The following is a 15,508-nucleotide window of genomic DNA, read 5'->3' as shown; positions in this document are numbered from 1 at the left end:
TATACCACGTATGGACTTACATACAATTTAGAAGATGGTGTTAGGAGGTTTTAAGATACCTTGCCATCGGCAAGCGTTACCGCAACTTAAGTAATTCGATTGTGGATGGCAGTATTTAGAAGAAGCTTCTACGCAATCCATGGTGGAGGGTACATAAACTTCGGCCTGGCCGAACTTACGGCCGTATATACTTGTTTTAATTCACCCCCGCAAATCACTGAATTCGGATCACACATTAAGAAGTGATGCAAATTCAGTGCAACGGCTGTTGAAACGGTGGACATCCGTCCTCTGACAATCCCATCTTAAATTCATCACTCCTGCGCTAATTTTGCATAATTGCACTACTTTGGCGACCTTTTTTTTCTGGGTAATTAAAATAATTTATAGGACACAATATCATTGAATTTTTAGTGGATAATTGGTTGTCTGCGACTACAATTTCTGTCAATGAACCACCAGTGGCAAGCAAATCAAAACCATCAAGCGCTGATCAAATTATCCCAAAACGTTAGGAAATAATAGAAGGCAAGACATGTTCATATATATTTTATTTTTTTATTTTTTTAATTTTTTGAAATATTTGAAAATATAATTATATAGTAAGATTAAATTAAATTTTAGTTTTTATTTTTGTTTTAATATTTAGATGTAGTTTTTTTTTATCGAGAATACAATAATTTTTTTTTTGTTTTTACATTTTCAATGTACATTATATGTGTCATTTATTTAATTTAATTTTTGGACAAAAATATTTAATAATGTTACTACTAGACATGCTATTTATTAAATAGAATATAATTCCATGGGTGTTGTTATTCATTTCACATAAATAAATAATTGCAAATATTTATAGCAGTTCATACATTCGTATATAATAATTAATATTACAATAGGTTTTCATTAAATGTCGATACTAACGCTTAATTAACATCACGAGCTTTATTTCAGTTTCACAATTAATTTTGATAATGAAAAGTGAAAATTATAATAAATTGCTGCCATCAGTTGGAAAAAGGGGCGATTAGTCTATTGATTCTGATAATGCAGAATGGAAGTCCCTCTTAGGGGATTTGATGTTGCATTTTAGAAAACGTAACGGGTTTCAAACTTTGAAGAAATTGACTTATCTCCTTTTAATCGCATAGGCATTTATATTCTGAAAGATTTATTGTACAATAGTTTAGATGTTGTGGCAATACCACATACTTTCGCCATGTTTAGTTCTAAATGGCAACACCTATTAATTTCCTTTGATTGCAAATGTATGTGTGTAAACATAGCAATAGCGATATGCGGTAGACGAAATATTTTTCCCCGACGAACAAATGCCACAATCTTGTTGGCAAAAATTTCCTCTCTTTTGTTTCCGAGCGTTTCCGAGTGTATAGCATAATTTTATAATATTCACCATTGGAGTTGAATAAAAACATTAATGTCCTGTTATGTCTAGTGGTGAGTTCAAAAATTTGATAAACGATGGCAACACACTTTTCCGCCAAGGAATTAGAATCACGGTATTCCGTCGCAGATTTTGGGCTTCTCCCATCGCTATGGTTATGTTTACACACAAAAAGTGATTGTAAAATAAATCTTAAGGCCTTATCTTCTCGTAGAGCAACAAATCTTAAACAAAGATAATCAAATCTTATATTCACTAGAACCATTTTTTCCTATTTTGAATTACATGAATTTTTTATAATCCCCTGTGGCGCCTGACTATGGATGCGATGATCCCATACGGGGCCCATACAAAGAGTAGGGGGAGAAATATTGTGCCAAGGCTGGATGCTGTTGCATTTGCAGACTAGCTAGAGAGCCGGGAGGTGCAGTTGCCGCCAGTGAGGGTGGTAACATGGACGGTTTACCATATGGATGATATCGGGCCGCTGACAAAGGGCTCAAGGGCGGTGTCGGATATGTTCGTTGAAACAGAGGATGATTGGGTGGTATGCCACCTTGAGCCGCTGCGGCCAATACCGATTCGGGAAGCGAGGCTGTATGCGTACGTAAATGTTGAAACAGTTCATCGGATGTGGAGAATCGTTTGCCACAGTACGGCGTGTCACCGCCTATCCATGAGCACACATAAGGCATTTGAGAAGCAGCTGCCAAAGCGGCTAACTGTGCATGATAGGATGAGGCAGCTGCGGCAGCAGCTGATGTCCCAGTTTTTCCTTCCCGCTCACATTGAGGGCATCCTGCCGGGCATGGCTGACCCGCGGCTTTATTTAGGAAGTGGGGACTTGACGGACAACCTGTACAGTAGGGGTCTCGACAAATGTTCGGTTGCATTTCTAAACCTTTCAGTCGTGCATAATTCAAGTAGGGATTTAGTGAAGCCGCCTTGAACATGGGATGATGCGGTGACATTAGGGCACTTGCCGCCATCAAATCCATGGGGTATGACATACTCGAAGGATAGCCAGGATAATAGGCAGCAGCTGCCGCAGACCCCGAACCTGCTGCTCCGCCACTTGCTGCGGCCGCAGCTTGTAAAGCTTTCATATAACTGGCCTCTTTGGATGCTTGCGCCATGGCTGCAGCTTCATTGGAAGCTTGCAATCTGGCCGAAGTGACTGCCGCCTGCGAAGGACTAGTTGCTGATGATGATATGCTCGTTTGTGGAGCCGCTACCGAGGAAGGCTCTAAGGATGCACCATTATGATTATGTTCTTTGGTTTTATGTTGTTGGGCCGGACTACTCAGAGCTCGCTGTTGCATATCATGTTGCAAACTGGTGGCAGATGATGGTGTACGACGCAAAGAACCTCCATTTACTGCAGGTGATTCGCCACGTTGGGAAGAGGCGCTTTGGTTGGAATCGCAACGTGTTTGTATACCATTGCTAGTACCGTTCCCACTGGATTTTGGAGTTTTCACCCTTTGTTGATGTTGAAGCTGCATTTGTTGCTGTTGCAGATGTTGCATTTGGGCATGGGCATGAGCCTGGGAGAGATTTGTTGCCTGTTCAGCATCGACGTCTATACGTTCCCGGATGTGATTGTTATTTGTTTCGTAGGGTTTAAAACTACACTTCACGGGCTGTGGTTGAAGGGGTTGTTGTGCGGAGTGCTGCTGTGTCTGATGCAGTTGTTCTGCGGACCCAGTTGATACCGATGAATGGCTACTGAGCGGGGATGACTTATCCCGATTTTCCAGAGATGATGATGAGGAGGATTTATGGGCTTTGGTTGCTTTTTCAATATTTGCTGCAAGTAATTTGGGATTTGTTGTATCGGCACCAATTGCACTGCAAGTCTGTGCCAATAAGGCCAACGGACTGCTTTTTGTGTCCATCTGGAATAGAAGAAGAAAACAGATGTGTGGTCATTAGCACAATTTTATTGAAAGTGGCAAAGTAATTAAATTTATTAAGTACACAAATATAAGATATTTATTTTACTGTATCGATAACAGTATACGAAGGGGATGTTTCATTTAGTGTAAATAAATCTTAATCTATTGTGGCTGATTGAAGCTAAAATTTAGAATATTAATGAGACGATAACTGGAGCGGTTAACCAAAAATTTCCGGAGTTAGTGAAGGTTCTTGGATACTTTAAACTGCTAACGATGGTGCTGATGGGGGTTTTAGAGCAGAGGTGTTCACTTCGAGAGAGAGAGAGAATAATCTGTCCAAGCAAAAACCAAATGGACAAGTTAAGCTGTGGACTTTTAGACACAAAGTCCGAAAGATTTTCACTAGGACACACCGAGGTATACTGGATGTCATGGAAAGAGAAACTCTATTCCTGCAATTTATTTTACGGTTAGGTGTCACCGGGACGTTTAGGATGAACAATTTCCTCGTCGAAAGCTATGAATGGAAAATCCGAATTGTTCTAAAGGTTTTTTTTTTAATATTTTTAATGAGTATTTTTAACTTTTTTCACTGAAAAAAAAGCATACTCGGTTCCAAAGATTTTGTCTTTACTTTAAAAAATTTAGTATTGATTCCGAGCCAAAGAAGCTGAGAATACAAGTAAGGATACTTTTAAGACACAATTCTCTTTTAAATTTAGGTTTTGTGTACGTGCTTCTAGGAAGCAAATTTTAATTTTTCGCTTTCTCAGCTTTTTTTCTTCATATGCTATCAAAGTCCTTTAAAAACGAGTTAACGGCAACTTTATTTTCCAAATTAGGACTCGACTTCCAGTAGAAATTATGCTATGTTTTAAGTAAAAAACTTCTTTAAAATAAAGTTTTGAAAAACATGTCCTATATTTGAACGATTTTTTGCTTTGTAGTCAAGATGCAAAAAGACAACAAATTTAAAGACAATTTCATTAAATGTAAAGAACTGAAGTATTAAAGTCAAGTTGACCTTAGCCTATAAATTTTTTCTTTCATGTTAAGATACCCATTTTTAAGTCAAATCACTTAATTATAAGGACAATACGACTTCATTGAAAAGTTTATCGACTTTTGGACAAGGAAAATAACTTTATTTTAGAGAAATGCGTCTTCTATGCTAAGCAAAATTTGTATTCGTATTTTAAAGACATGAAATCTTTGACCTCACGACAATATTTTTTTCAGTTTCAATTGATAAAATGGTAAAAATTAGTAAATCCATTCTAGAAAAATTGCGAATTTTTGAAATTATTTGAGATCAAACAATTCAGACAAGCATTAAAATGCATTAGAAATCGTAATAAATTATTTATTTGGCAAAACATCACAAGATTTTGTAATTCACATACCAGCAAAAAATTTGGAAGTTCTTCTAAAGGAACAACTTTAAAAGCACTTCCAACAATGTCCTCCCAAAGATTTTCTTCATTTTAATAGGTTAAAAAAAACAGAGTGAGAATTAATAAAATAGTACAAATTATTCAAATTTTGTCAAAAAAAAAAAATGTTTAGCAAAATTGCGAATTTTTGAAAATATTTGAGGCCAAACGTGTCAAACAATCGTTAGAATGCATTAAAAAAATTTTAAAAAATTATATTTGGCAAAATATCACAAAATATTTTAATTCACATCAAAGTACTGAATTCGGATCACACCTTAAGAAGTGATGCAAATTCATATGTTGAAATTGTGGCCATCCGTCCATATGACAAGCCCATGTTAAATTCATAGCTTCTGCGCCAATTCGGCACCACTTCCGGATCCAAAAAGAACATTTACACTACTTTTTTGCTGGGTAGGTTAGGTAAGGTATAGTGACTGGCCGATATTTTAGGCTCACTCAGATCATTCAGTTCCCTGTGATACCACATGTGGTGAACTTCTAACTTATCAATGAGTGCTGCTCAATTTTATGTTAAGCTCATTGACATGGGACCTCCTTCACACGTTCAGAAAAGGAATATGGCCCCAAACATGTTTCAAGAGCAAAATGTTATTTTTTGGACGGTGTACATGGAACATTTTTGTGGCAAAAATTTTGGTTTCTCGGCAACCATATACATGGTTGCAGACATCAAATACATAATTTTTGAGAACATAAGATGGTTGCGACAAGATGTTCCTCGTCTAAAAATAGCATTTTGCTCTTGAAATATGTTTGAGTTTATCTTATTCCTTCTATAGGTGTAACATTGAGCCGAGTCCAAACAGATTTTCACAGTACGGTGAAATCACTTAGAGAAGCTTTGAAACACTCAGAAATGTCACCAGCATTACTGAGAGGGACAAACCACCGCTGAAAAACTTTTTAATGTTCGGTCGTAAATGGGATTGAACCCACGACCCTTGGTGTGCAAAGCGGGCATGCTTAATTTACCTAATTGATTTTTAAGGGAACATAATTTATGTTATTTAATATACCTTTTCATAGAACAAGCAACGGGATAAATGAACCCTTAACACGATGCCTCAATTTATTTAATTCCATTGCAAACCGAATAGATTATCACACGGAACTACAAATTTTCAAAAGAATGCTTAGAATTTTGCTTGATAATTATAATGTAAATTTTATATAATTTGTTTGAAAAATTAATGTAATCTGTAAGAGCATAGCTCGGCACACTGAAAAAAATATTGTCGTGAGGTCAAAGATTTCATGGCTTTAAAATACGAATGCAAATTTAGCTTAGCATAGAAGACGCATTTCTCTAGTAAAGGGTGATTTGTTAAGAGCTTGATAACTTTTTAAAAAAAAAAACGCATAAAATTTGCAAAATCTCATCGGTTCTTTATTTGAATCGTTAGATTGGTCCATGACATTTACTTTTTGAAGATAATTTCATTTAAATGTTGACCGCGGCTCGTCTTAGGTGGTCCATTCGGAAAGTCCAATTTTGGGCAACTTTTTCGAGCATTTCGGCCGGAATAGCCCGAATTTCTTCGGAAATGTTGTCTTCCAAAGCTGGAATAGTTGCTGGCTTATTTCTGTAGACTTTAGACTTGACGTAGCCCCACAAAAAATAGTCTAAAGGCGTCAAATCGCATGATCTTGGTGGCCAACTTACCGGTCCATTTCTTGAGATGAATTGTTCTCCGAAGTTTTCCCTCAAAATGGCCATAGAATCGCGAGCTGTGTGGCATGTAGCGCCATCTTGTTGAAACCACATGTCAACCAAGTTCAGTTCTTCCATTTTTGGCAACAAAAAGTTTGTTAGCATCGAACGATAGCGATCGCCATTCACCGTAACGTTGCGTCCAACAGCATCTTTGAAAAAATACGGTCCAATGATTCCACCAGCGTACAAACCACACCAAACAGTGCATTTTTCGGGATGCATGGGCAGTTCTTGAACGGCTTCTGGTTGCTCTTCACTCCAAATGCGGCAATTTTGCTTATTTACGTAGCCATTCAACCAGAAATGAGCCTCATCGCTGAACAAAATTTGTCGATAAAAAAGCGGATTTTCTGCCACTGATTTTGGTAATAAAATTCAATGATTTGCAAGCGTTGCTCGTTAGTAAGTCTATTCATGATGAAATGTCAAAGCATACTGAGCATCTTTCTCTTTGACACCATGTCTGAAATCCCACGTGATCTGTCAAATACTAATGCATGAAAATCCTAACCTCAAAAGAATCACCCTTTATAAAGTTTTTTTTCCTTGACCAAAGGTCGATGAACTTTTCAATGAAGTCGTATTGTCCTTATAATTAAGTGATTTGATTTAAAAATGGATATCATAACATGAAAGAAAAAATGTTTGGGCTAAGGTCAACTTGACTTTAATAATTTAGAAAAAATCTTTAAATTTAATGAAATTGTTTTTAAATTTGTTGTCTTTTTGCATCTTGACTACAAAGCAAAAAATCGTTCAAATATAGGACATGTTTTTCAACACTTTATTTTAAAGACGTTTTTTACTTGAAACACAGCATTATTTCTACTAGAAGTCGAGTCTTAATTTGGAAAATAAAGTCGTCGTTAACTTGTTTTTAAAGGACTTTGATAGCATATGAAGAAAAAAAGCTGAAAAAGCGACAAATTAAAATTTGCTTCCTAGAAGCAAGTACACAAAACCCGATTTTAAAAGACAATTGTGTCTTAAAAGTATCCTTACTTGTATTCTCCGCTTCTTTGGCTCGGAATCAATACCAAATTTTTTAAAGTAAAGACAAAATCTTTGGAACCAGGTATGCTTTTTTTCAGTGTAGATGTAAATAAGTCAATAAAATAAATAAATACTATCTTAAAAGGTCCTAAATGCGATCATTGAAAACATTTTTTTTACTTTTATACCTTTTTTGTGTTAGAATGGTGCCTAGTTTATTGTTTTTATTTTTGTGTAATCGATTTTAAAAACTTGCAGACAATGTTTTGCTATGTCAGCAAACAGTCACTGCTCTGCCTTTTTCAATAGATTTTTGCTGATTTTTCTTTGCTGTTTTATCAGATTTCTCTGCTATGTCTACTTACAGATTTCTTTTGGTGTACGGACTATGTGTTTTCCAAATGGAATGTGACTCACAGAAGCTTATTCCAAAAGAAAAAAGACCCGATTATTCGTTTCACCAATATAACTATGTTCAATAAATTATTTATTTATCCATATACCAATTAAATCGATTGCTCGTTGCACATTCATGTGCACGATTTCGAATTATTTTTGAAATTTTTACGATCACTTGCTGACATTCAATTTTTTTTTAGGTGTAATTAAATTTATGATTGAATTTTAGTGATATTTTACTTTATAACCCCGCACCAACGTCATTGCAGGCCTTTTGAATACGAAAATCACTCGTGTTTTGTGATCATTAATGATAGGGGTATTTTAATTGAGGTTAATACGCGCTTCTTCGAATTTACGAATTTTATAGCGCTTTCGAAACGATAACACCAAGTACTATTACACATAATTTGAGCAAATACAGTTATCTTTATGATCATGGCCCCCATAAAAGAAAAATTTAGAATCGAGGGTAGGGGACACCATAAAATTATTAATTGATTTTTATGACATAGACAAACAAAAACGAAAACAGAAATAAAAAGCTAACACATTTAAAAAGTTGGGACAGTATGGGAATCTTCGAGTATGGTCACAAAAATTGGGTGTAACTTCCGTTATTGATTTTAATCGATGTTTTCGAATAAATGCCCCTTTTCTGTTTAGTGAAGTGATAATGAAACAGCCAATGCAAACAAACCACAAGACAGCCTCTGTCAAAATTGCAGTAACACTCTCAATAAGCTACACCATCGACTATTTACTCTTTTTCTTAGCTTTTGTTTATTTCCTTGTGAAATGATTAATGCCTGACTGGTGATATTTATTTGTATGACTTGTGTATTCTCATTCCAATTGTTTGAGCAATTATTTTGCACCTTTTGCTGGTAATTTATGACTGTTTACTTAGTATTTCGACAAGATTTGTGAATTTGTGGAACAGTCATATTTTAATTTGCCTGTAAATATTTGCACTCAAAGTAAACCACACAAATGATGACAGGCAACAAAAAGTCATAAATAAGCAATAAATGGAAAGCCAAAGGCAAATACACACTATATGTCGTCTAAACTGTCATCAGTCTTTTATTGAATGAGTTCATATAGATATACCATAAACCTCAGTATATATTCCATGTACTATGTGGGAGAGCTTTTGAAGGCAATTCCATTCCAGGGCGCTAAAAATATTTTTAAAAACTCTAACTCCAAATTTTGCCTTAAAACTAGGAAATTTTCTTATACTATAGAAAACAATTAATTATGTCTAATAAAAATTTTTAATTTTGTAAAAAATATTTACATATTTATCATAATAGCTTTTGTTCAATTAAAAATATTTTAAAATTGACCTACACCCTCAAAAAAAAATCGCTTCTGCAACATATATCCCAAACACATTTTGCTTCAAACATATGTATTTTCAGAATTGGTGCAAACAAAATATTGTTTGTATTGTTCAAACATATTATGTTTCACCTTAGGGCATACACTGGTAGTAAAAAATTTTAATGAAATTTTCTTTGAGTTGATATATTTTTAAGGCGCCAATTGGTTACTTCCATTATTTTACTTGCAGCATACTCTCTATGCCTCTCTTTCTAAACACATATATGTTTATAGGCTATTTCCAAATTAATATATGTTTGCATCTAAGCATATTATATTTACAAACTTTTTATGTTCCAAACATAATATGTTCTAACATATTGACATATATGTCCCACACATGTTATGCTAGTTTATGAACATTATATGCTTGCACTTAAAAATATTGTGTTAAAAAATTTGAGTTCCAAGCATATACTTTTTACACCCAAACATATGAAAACCAGTCTTTTTCGTCCGTGTACATTTCCTTTCCTGGTGAATTTACTTTGTTTGAATATACACTCAAAAAACGTTTACTCGGTTCCAAATATTTTGACCTTACCTTAAAGATTTTGGTATTGATTCCGCCCCACAGATGCGGCTTATTTAAAATATGTCTTATCCTAGGTTAGGTTTGGTTAGGTTAGGTTAGGTGGCAGCCCGACGTATCAGGCTCACTTTGACTATTCATTGTGATACCACATTGGTGAATTTCTCTCTTATCACTGAGTGTTCCCCGATTCCATGTTAAGCTCAATGACAAGGGACCTCCTTTTTATAGCCGAGTCCGAACGGCGTTCCAGATTGCTGTGAAACCACTTAGAGAAGCTTTGAAACCCTCAGAAATGTCACCAGCATTACTGAGGTGGGATAATCCACCTCTGAACAACTTTTTGGTGCTCGGTCGAAGCAGGAATCGAACCCACGACCTTGTGTATGCAAGGCGGGCATGCTAACCATTGCACCACGGTGGCTCTTATCCTATATTTAAAGTGTTTTTATTTGAAATTTTAATATTCAATATATGAGTTCATATTAGGTAAATATTTTTTCTGTGTATATACGTAGTTTAGCTGATATCATAATGGAGAATATAGAAGCGCACTGAAAAAACTAATAAAATATAAAATTTACAAGCAAAACGGTTTTACAATAACAATGTTGATGGTGCAATAAAAGACATTTTGCCGCATATTGTAAATAAAACCAGTAGTGGTACCTGTACTAATTATTCAAATGATTCCCTACTATCAAGCTTGCGAGCAAGGAAGCAAAGTGAGTTAAATAACTAACGCAAAGAAAAATTAGGAACATCTTAGGGGCAGCATTCAGTGATAAGAAAGTACGTGACTACTGTGGTATCGCAATGCCACTATACCTACCTTAACCTAGGTATGAAGGTATGAAAATTGCTGTTCCACGTGAAGAAAACATAATTTTGTCTAGATTAGGTTAGCTTTAGTGGCAACCCGATATTTTAGGCTCACGTATACTATCCAGTCCATTGTGAATAAAGTGCTGCCTTATTCTATTTTTAGCTCAATGACCTTATTTTTATAGCTGAGTCCGAACATAGCGTTGAAACCACTTAGAGCAGCTTTGCAACATTCAGATATGTCACCAGAATTACTGAGAGGGTGTCTACACTGAAAAAATATATATGTGATATTAACTTCTCTCTTAACACTGAGTGCTGCCCGATTCCATGTTAAGCTCAATGACAAGGGACCTCCTTTTTATAGCCGAGTCCGAACGGCGTTCCACACTACAGTGAAACCACTTAGAGCTTTGAAACCCTCAGAAATGTCACCAGCATTAATATACTGAGGTGGAACAATCCACCGCTGAAAAACTTTTTTGATGTTCGGTCGAAACAGGAATCGAACCCACGACCTTGTGTATGCAAGGTGAGCATGCTAACCACTGTGGGCTCCCAAGGATTTTGGGATTTTGGGTAATTTCTTTAAATCAAAAATGTGTTTCTTTACTTTAGGAAAATTAGCCTTAGACATGGGACTTTAACGGAGGGACGCAAATTTACAAAATTTGTGTCCTAAACTTAATGAAAACAAGTAAGGAAAGTCTAAAGTCGGTCCGACTATATCATACCCTGCACCACTTTGTAGTTCTAAATTTTCGATACCATATCACATCCGTCAAATGTGTTGAGGGCTATATATATATATTATAAAGGTTTGTCCCAAATACATACATTTAAATATCACTCGATCTGGACAGAATTTGATAGACTTCTACAAAATCTATAGACTCAAAATTTATATATGTAGGGTGGAACACAATGTTCGTAAAAAAAATATGGGAAACATTTAAATCTGAAGCAATTTTAAGGAAACAAATAGGAAGAACATATATATGGGAGCTATATCTAAATCTGAACCGATTTCAACCAACTTTTGGCACGCATAGCAACAATGCTAATTTTACTCCCTGTGCAAAATTTCAACTAAATCGGAGTTTAAAATTGGTCATATGAGTGTAAATCGGGAGAAAGCTATATATGGGAGATATATCTAAATCTGAACCGATTTCAACAACATTTGGCACGCATAGCTACAATGCTAATTCTACTCCCTGTGCAAAATTTCAACTAAATCTGAGCAAAAAATTGGCCTCTGCCGAAAGCTATATATGGGAGCTATAAATAAATCTAAACCGATTTCAACCAAATTTGGCACGCATAGCAACAATGCTAATTCTACTCCTTGTGCAAAATTTCAATTAAATCGGAGTAAAAGATTGGCCACTGTAGTCATATGAGTGTAAATCGGGCGAACGATATATATGGGAGCTTGACTACACTACTAATTGTGCTCCCTGTGCAAAATTTGAACCAAATTGGGGTAAAACTCTGGCTTCTGGGACCGTATTAGTCCATATCGGGCGAAAGATATATATGGGAGCTATATCTAAATCTGAACTGATTCCAATCAAATTTTGCACACTTGACTATACGACCAAGTGTTATATTTGTGCAAAATTTCAAGCAAATCAGGGTAAAATTCTGGCTTCTGCGTCCATACAAGTGCATATCGGGCGAAAGATATATATGGGAGCTATATCTAAATCTGAACCGATTTCTTCCAAAATCAATAGAGTTCTATTCTGAGCCAAAACACATACCTGTGCCAAGTTTGAAGTCGATTGGACTAAAACTGCGACCTAGACTTTGATTACAAAAATGTGTTCACGGACTGACGGGCATGGCTATATCGACTCAGGAGCCCACCCTGAGCATTTTTTCTAAAGACACCATGTGTCTATCTCGTCTCCTTCTGGGTGTTGCAAACATGTGCACTAACTTATAATACCCTGTTCCACAGTGTGGCGCAGGGTATACAAATGTTTGAAGCAAAGATAATAAACTTTATTTTAAATAAAATTTCATTATTTTAAAGAAATTTGTCCTTAATATTTTGTAAATTTCGCATCCTAAAATTTAGGTTGCGTAATTGGTAATATCACGTAAATATTTTTTTCGGTGTAGGTATTTAAAATGCTCCATTGTTTTTTCCTTTCACCATTTCCATATTGGAAGCCTACTTTTTATGTCAGCTTTTATTGTTGCTAAAATCAAACCTTCAACATTTTAAGGCACATTGTATGAGTACGGAAAGTACGTCTAGGGGATGGTAACCCTATCATAATTTATAAAATATCGAAGCTTTTATGGCACTCAATGGTCAGCTATAAATTAAATGGTGTGATAGTTTAATAAATTGGCAAAAATGTGAAATCTATATGGCTTATCGTGTCATTGTATATCAGCGATGTCATAAAATATACTCAAAGTAAGTATGTGGTCATAAATATTTCAATGCGTTTATATCTCTACTAAAGCTTTTAAGAATTATATTTGTTTTATTTTTTTTTTTTTGTTTTGCTTCAATTTTGCCGACAAAGAAAACTAATCGTTCAATTGTGTTGTATGTTGTTGTTTCTTTTTCAGTTTGGGGGGTTTTGGAAGAGCGAAATATGTTGGGATTAGGGGGTTTGAAAGCGTATTAAAATTCCTTTTTTTATAACTATAAGCAAATTATTTCCAATTGTATCGTATAGGGCGACATTTGGCTTGATATCAAAGAAATATATACGAGTTGGGAATTAAGGAGACATGTGAAAGTAAACCACATTATGGAAAGCATTGAAGAACCAAATTTTTTGTGTACTTCTTAGTCCGACAATTAGGTTAGGTTAGGTTAGGTTAGGTTAGGTTAGGTTAGGTATAGTGGCAGCCCGATATGTCAGGCTCACTTAGACTACTCAGTCCATTGTGATACCACAGTGGTGAACTTCTCTCTTATCACTGAGTGCTGCCCGATTCTATGCTAAGCTCAATGACAAGGGACCTCCTTTTTATAGCCGAGTCCGAACGGCGTTCCACATTGCAGTGAAACCACTTAGAGAAGCTTTGAAACCCTCAGAAATGCCAGCATTACTGAGGTGGGATATCCACCGCTGAAAAACTTTTTGGTGTTTGGTCGAAACAGGGTTTGAACCCACGACCCTGTGTATGCAAAGCGGGCATGCTAACCATTGCACCACGGTGGCTCCGACAGTTACTAAGCCTTTAGAAAACATGTGAGTTTGCTGTTCTGATTGGTATGCATCAAAAAGCTTGATATGACGCAGTCTTGAAGCCTTGAGCAGACAAACATATCGGCCTCAAAGCATGGACATTCCAATAGGAATCAACAATATAGCACTGAGCACGTTTCAGCCAAGAATCGCTTAAAAATGAAGGTCCTCATTTCATTTATTCCAAAAAATATACCTGTGGTATTATGGGAAAGAAGATTGGCACTAAAATCTACCAAGGTGTCGATCTTCCCAAGAAGGCGCTTCATTGGGAATGATGCCCTTGTCTGTCTTTTAAAGTCCATAATTCGTGTCAAAGGTAGCCACTTCGAACAAATGTAATCTGATTTTAAAATCTAAAGTTATTAACTACATTTTGTTTGCGTTTGAATAAATTAAAAAATAAAAAACAAGTATACGGCCGTAAGTTCGGCCAGGCCAAATCCTATGTACCCTCCACCATGAATTGCATGAATTCTACTAAAGAATGTGATTGTGGTAATGCTTACCGATGGTCAGGTATCTTAAAAAAACCGACTCCGGCGAAACAAAATTTGAAAAACACATCATATCTTTGTAACAAAAGAAATATTTCGACAAATTAGATTCGATTGGGGTTTTTAATCGAAGAACGAAGTACTGGATTTCAGGCCATACAAAGTGTATTTATATGGGTGAAATTTCACGGTAATATAAAGAGTAGATTTTACAATAATATGGGCTGAATTGATAAATTGTATATTAAACTATCAATTTTAAGCCTATATATACTCTTGATAAAGGTACAATTTTAAGGCAATATAGCAGTCGAGCCTAACGTTCTGAATTTTTGTCAGGCATGTTGAGTTCGAAGATGGGTCATACCGAACAATTTTGTGATATAGCAACTACATATAAACCCATCTCCGATTTGTTTTAAGAAATTTTTGCCAGTCTAAAATTTTCATAAGATTTGTCAGAAATTTCGAGTTATTTGAGATACATTAAAAATGCGGAAATTTCCCGTCGGCCAAGATTTTCTATATGGAGATAATTATTTCAGAAATCTCCATGTATACCCGATGTCCTTTTTTATAAAATGCCTACATAGACCAATACCACGATTTTACTTCTTAAACATCTGGAAGCCTAATAATTTTTTGAAATTTTGTGTTTTTATAAATTCATATTCTGGAGATTGTTGTTATCTACCCATATTTTGATGTTGTCTCTATATGTTATAGTCTTGTGTCGTATTTGTCGTCGAGTCGTATCAAAAATTAAATTTAGAGTTCTTTTGGATATATAAACACATATGGCAATATAGAATACTTATATCGGTCTATTTTTGGAACACTATACCTTAAAATTACAATTGGAATACTGTTAAAATGAGATTTAGGTACACCACCTGGATTCTAATAAGAAATGCTGGAGTCGGAGCCGGAGTCGAATAAAATTGACCCGACTCCACAGCCCGGCGATCTACATCAATAACTATTTATGCCAAGTTTCAAGTCGATAGCTTGTGTCGTTCGGAAGTTAGCGTGATTTCAGATCGACTCAGAATTTTACCACGACCCAGAATATATAACTTTATGGGGTCTTATAGCAATATTTCGATCTGTTACAAACGGAATGGCAAAGTTAAGATACCCCCCATTCTATGGGTGAGGTTATAAAAATAGCGTTT

At 35.5% G+C, this 15,508-nt stretch overlaps 1 protein-coding gene across 4 annotated transcripts in view; it reads right to left on the bottom strand.

The window, feature by feature from the left end:
* Positions 1–538: 538 nt before the first annotated feature.
* elB (zinc finger protein elbow B) overlaps positions 539–15,508 on the bottom strand; it is a 204,010-nt gene continuing 189,040 nt past the window's right edge. For all 4 annotated transcript variants that reach the window (XM_075295142.1, XM_075295146.1, XM_075295147.1 and 1 more), the window contains one exon: positions 539–3,300. In XM_075295142.1, the coding sequence (XP_075151257.1) occupies positions 1,720–3,300 (1,581 nt within the window). In that variant the 3' untranslated portion in view covers positions 539–1,719. The remainder of the gene's footprint in view (positions 3,301–15,508) is intronic.

The sequence above is a fragment of the Haematobia irritans genome, chromosome 2 (genome assembly GCF_050003625.1).
Source record: "Haematobia irritans isolate KBUSLIRL chromosome 2, ASM5000362v1, whole genome shotgun sequence".
NCBI classification, from domain to species: domain Eukaryota; kingdom Metazoa; phylum Arthropoda; class Insecta; order Diptera; family Muscidae; genus Haematobia; species Haematobia irritans.
The sequence above is the reverse complement of the archived record's forward strand: the minus strand, read 5'-3'. Positions and strand labels throughout refer to the sequence as shown.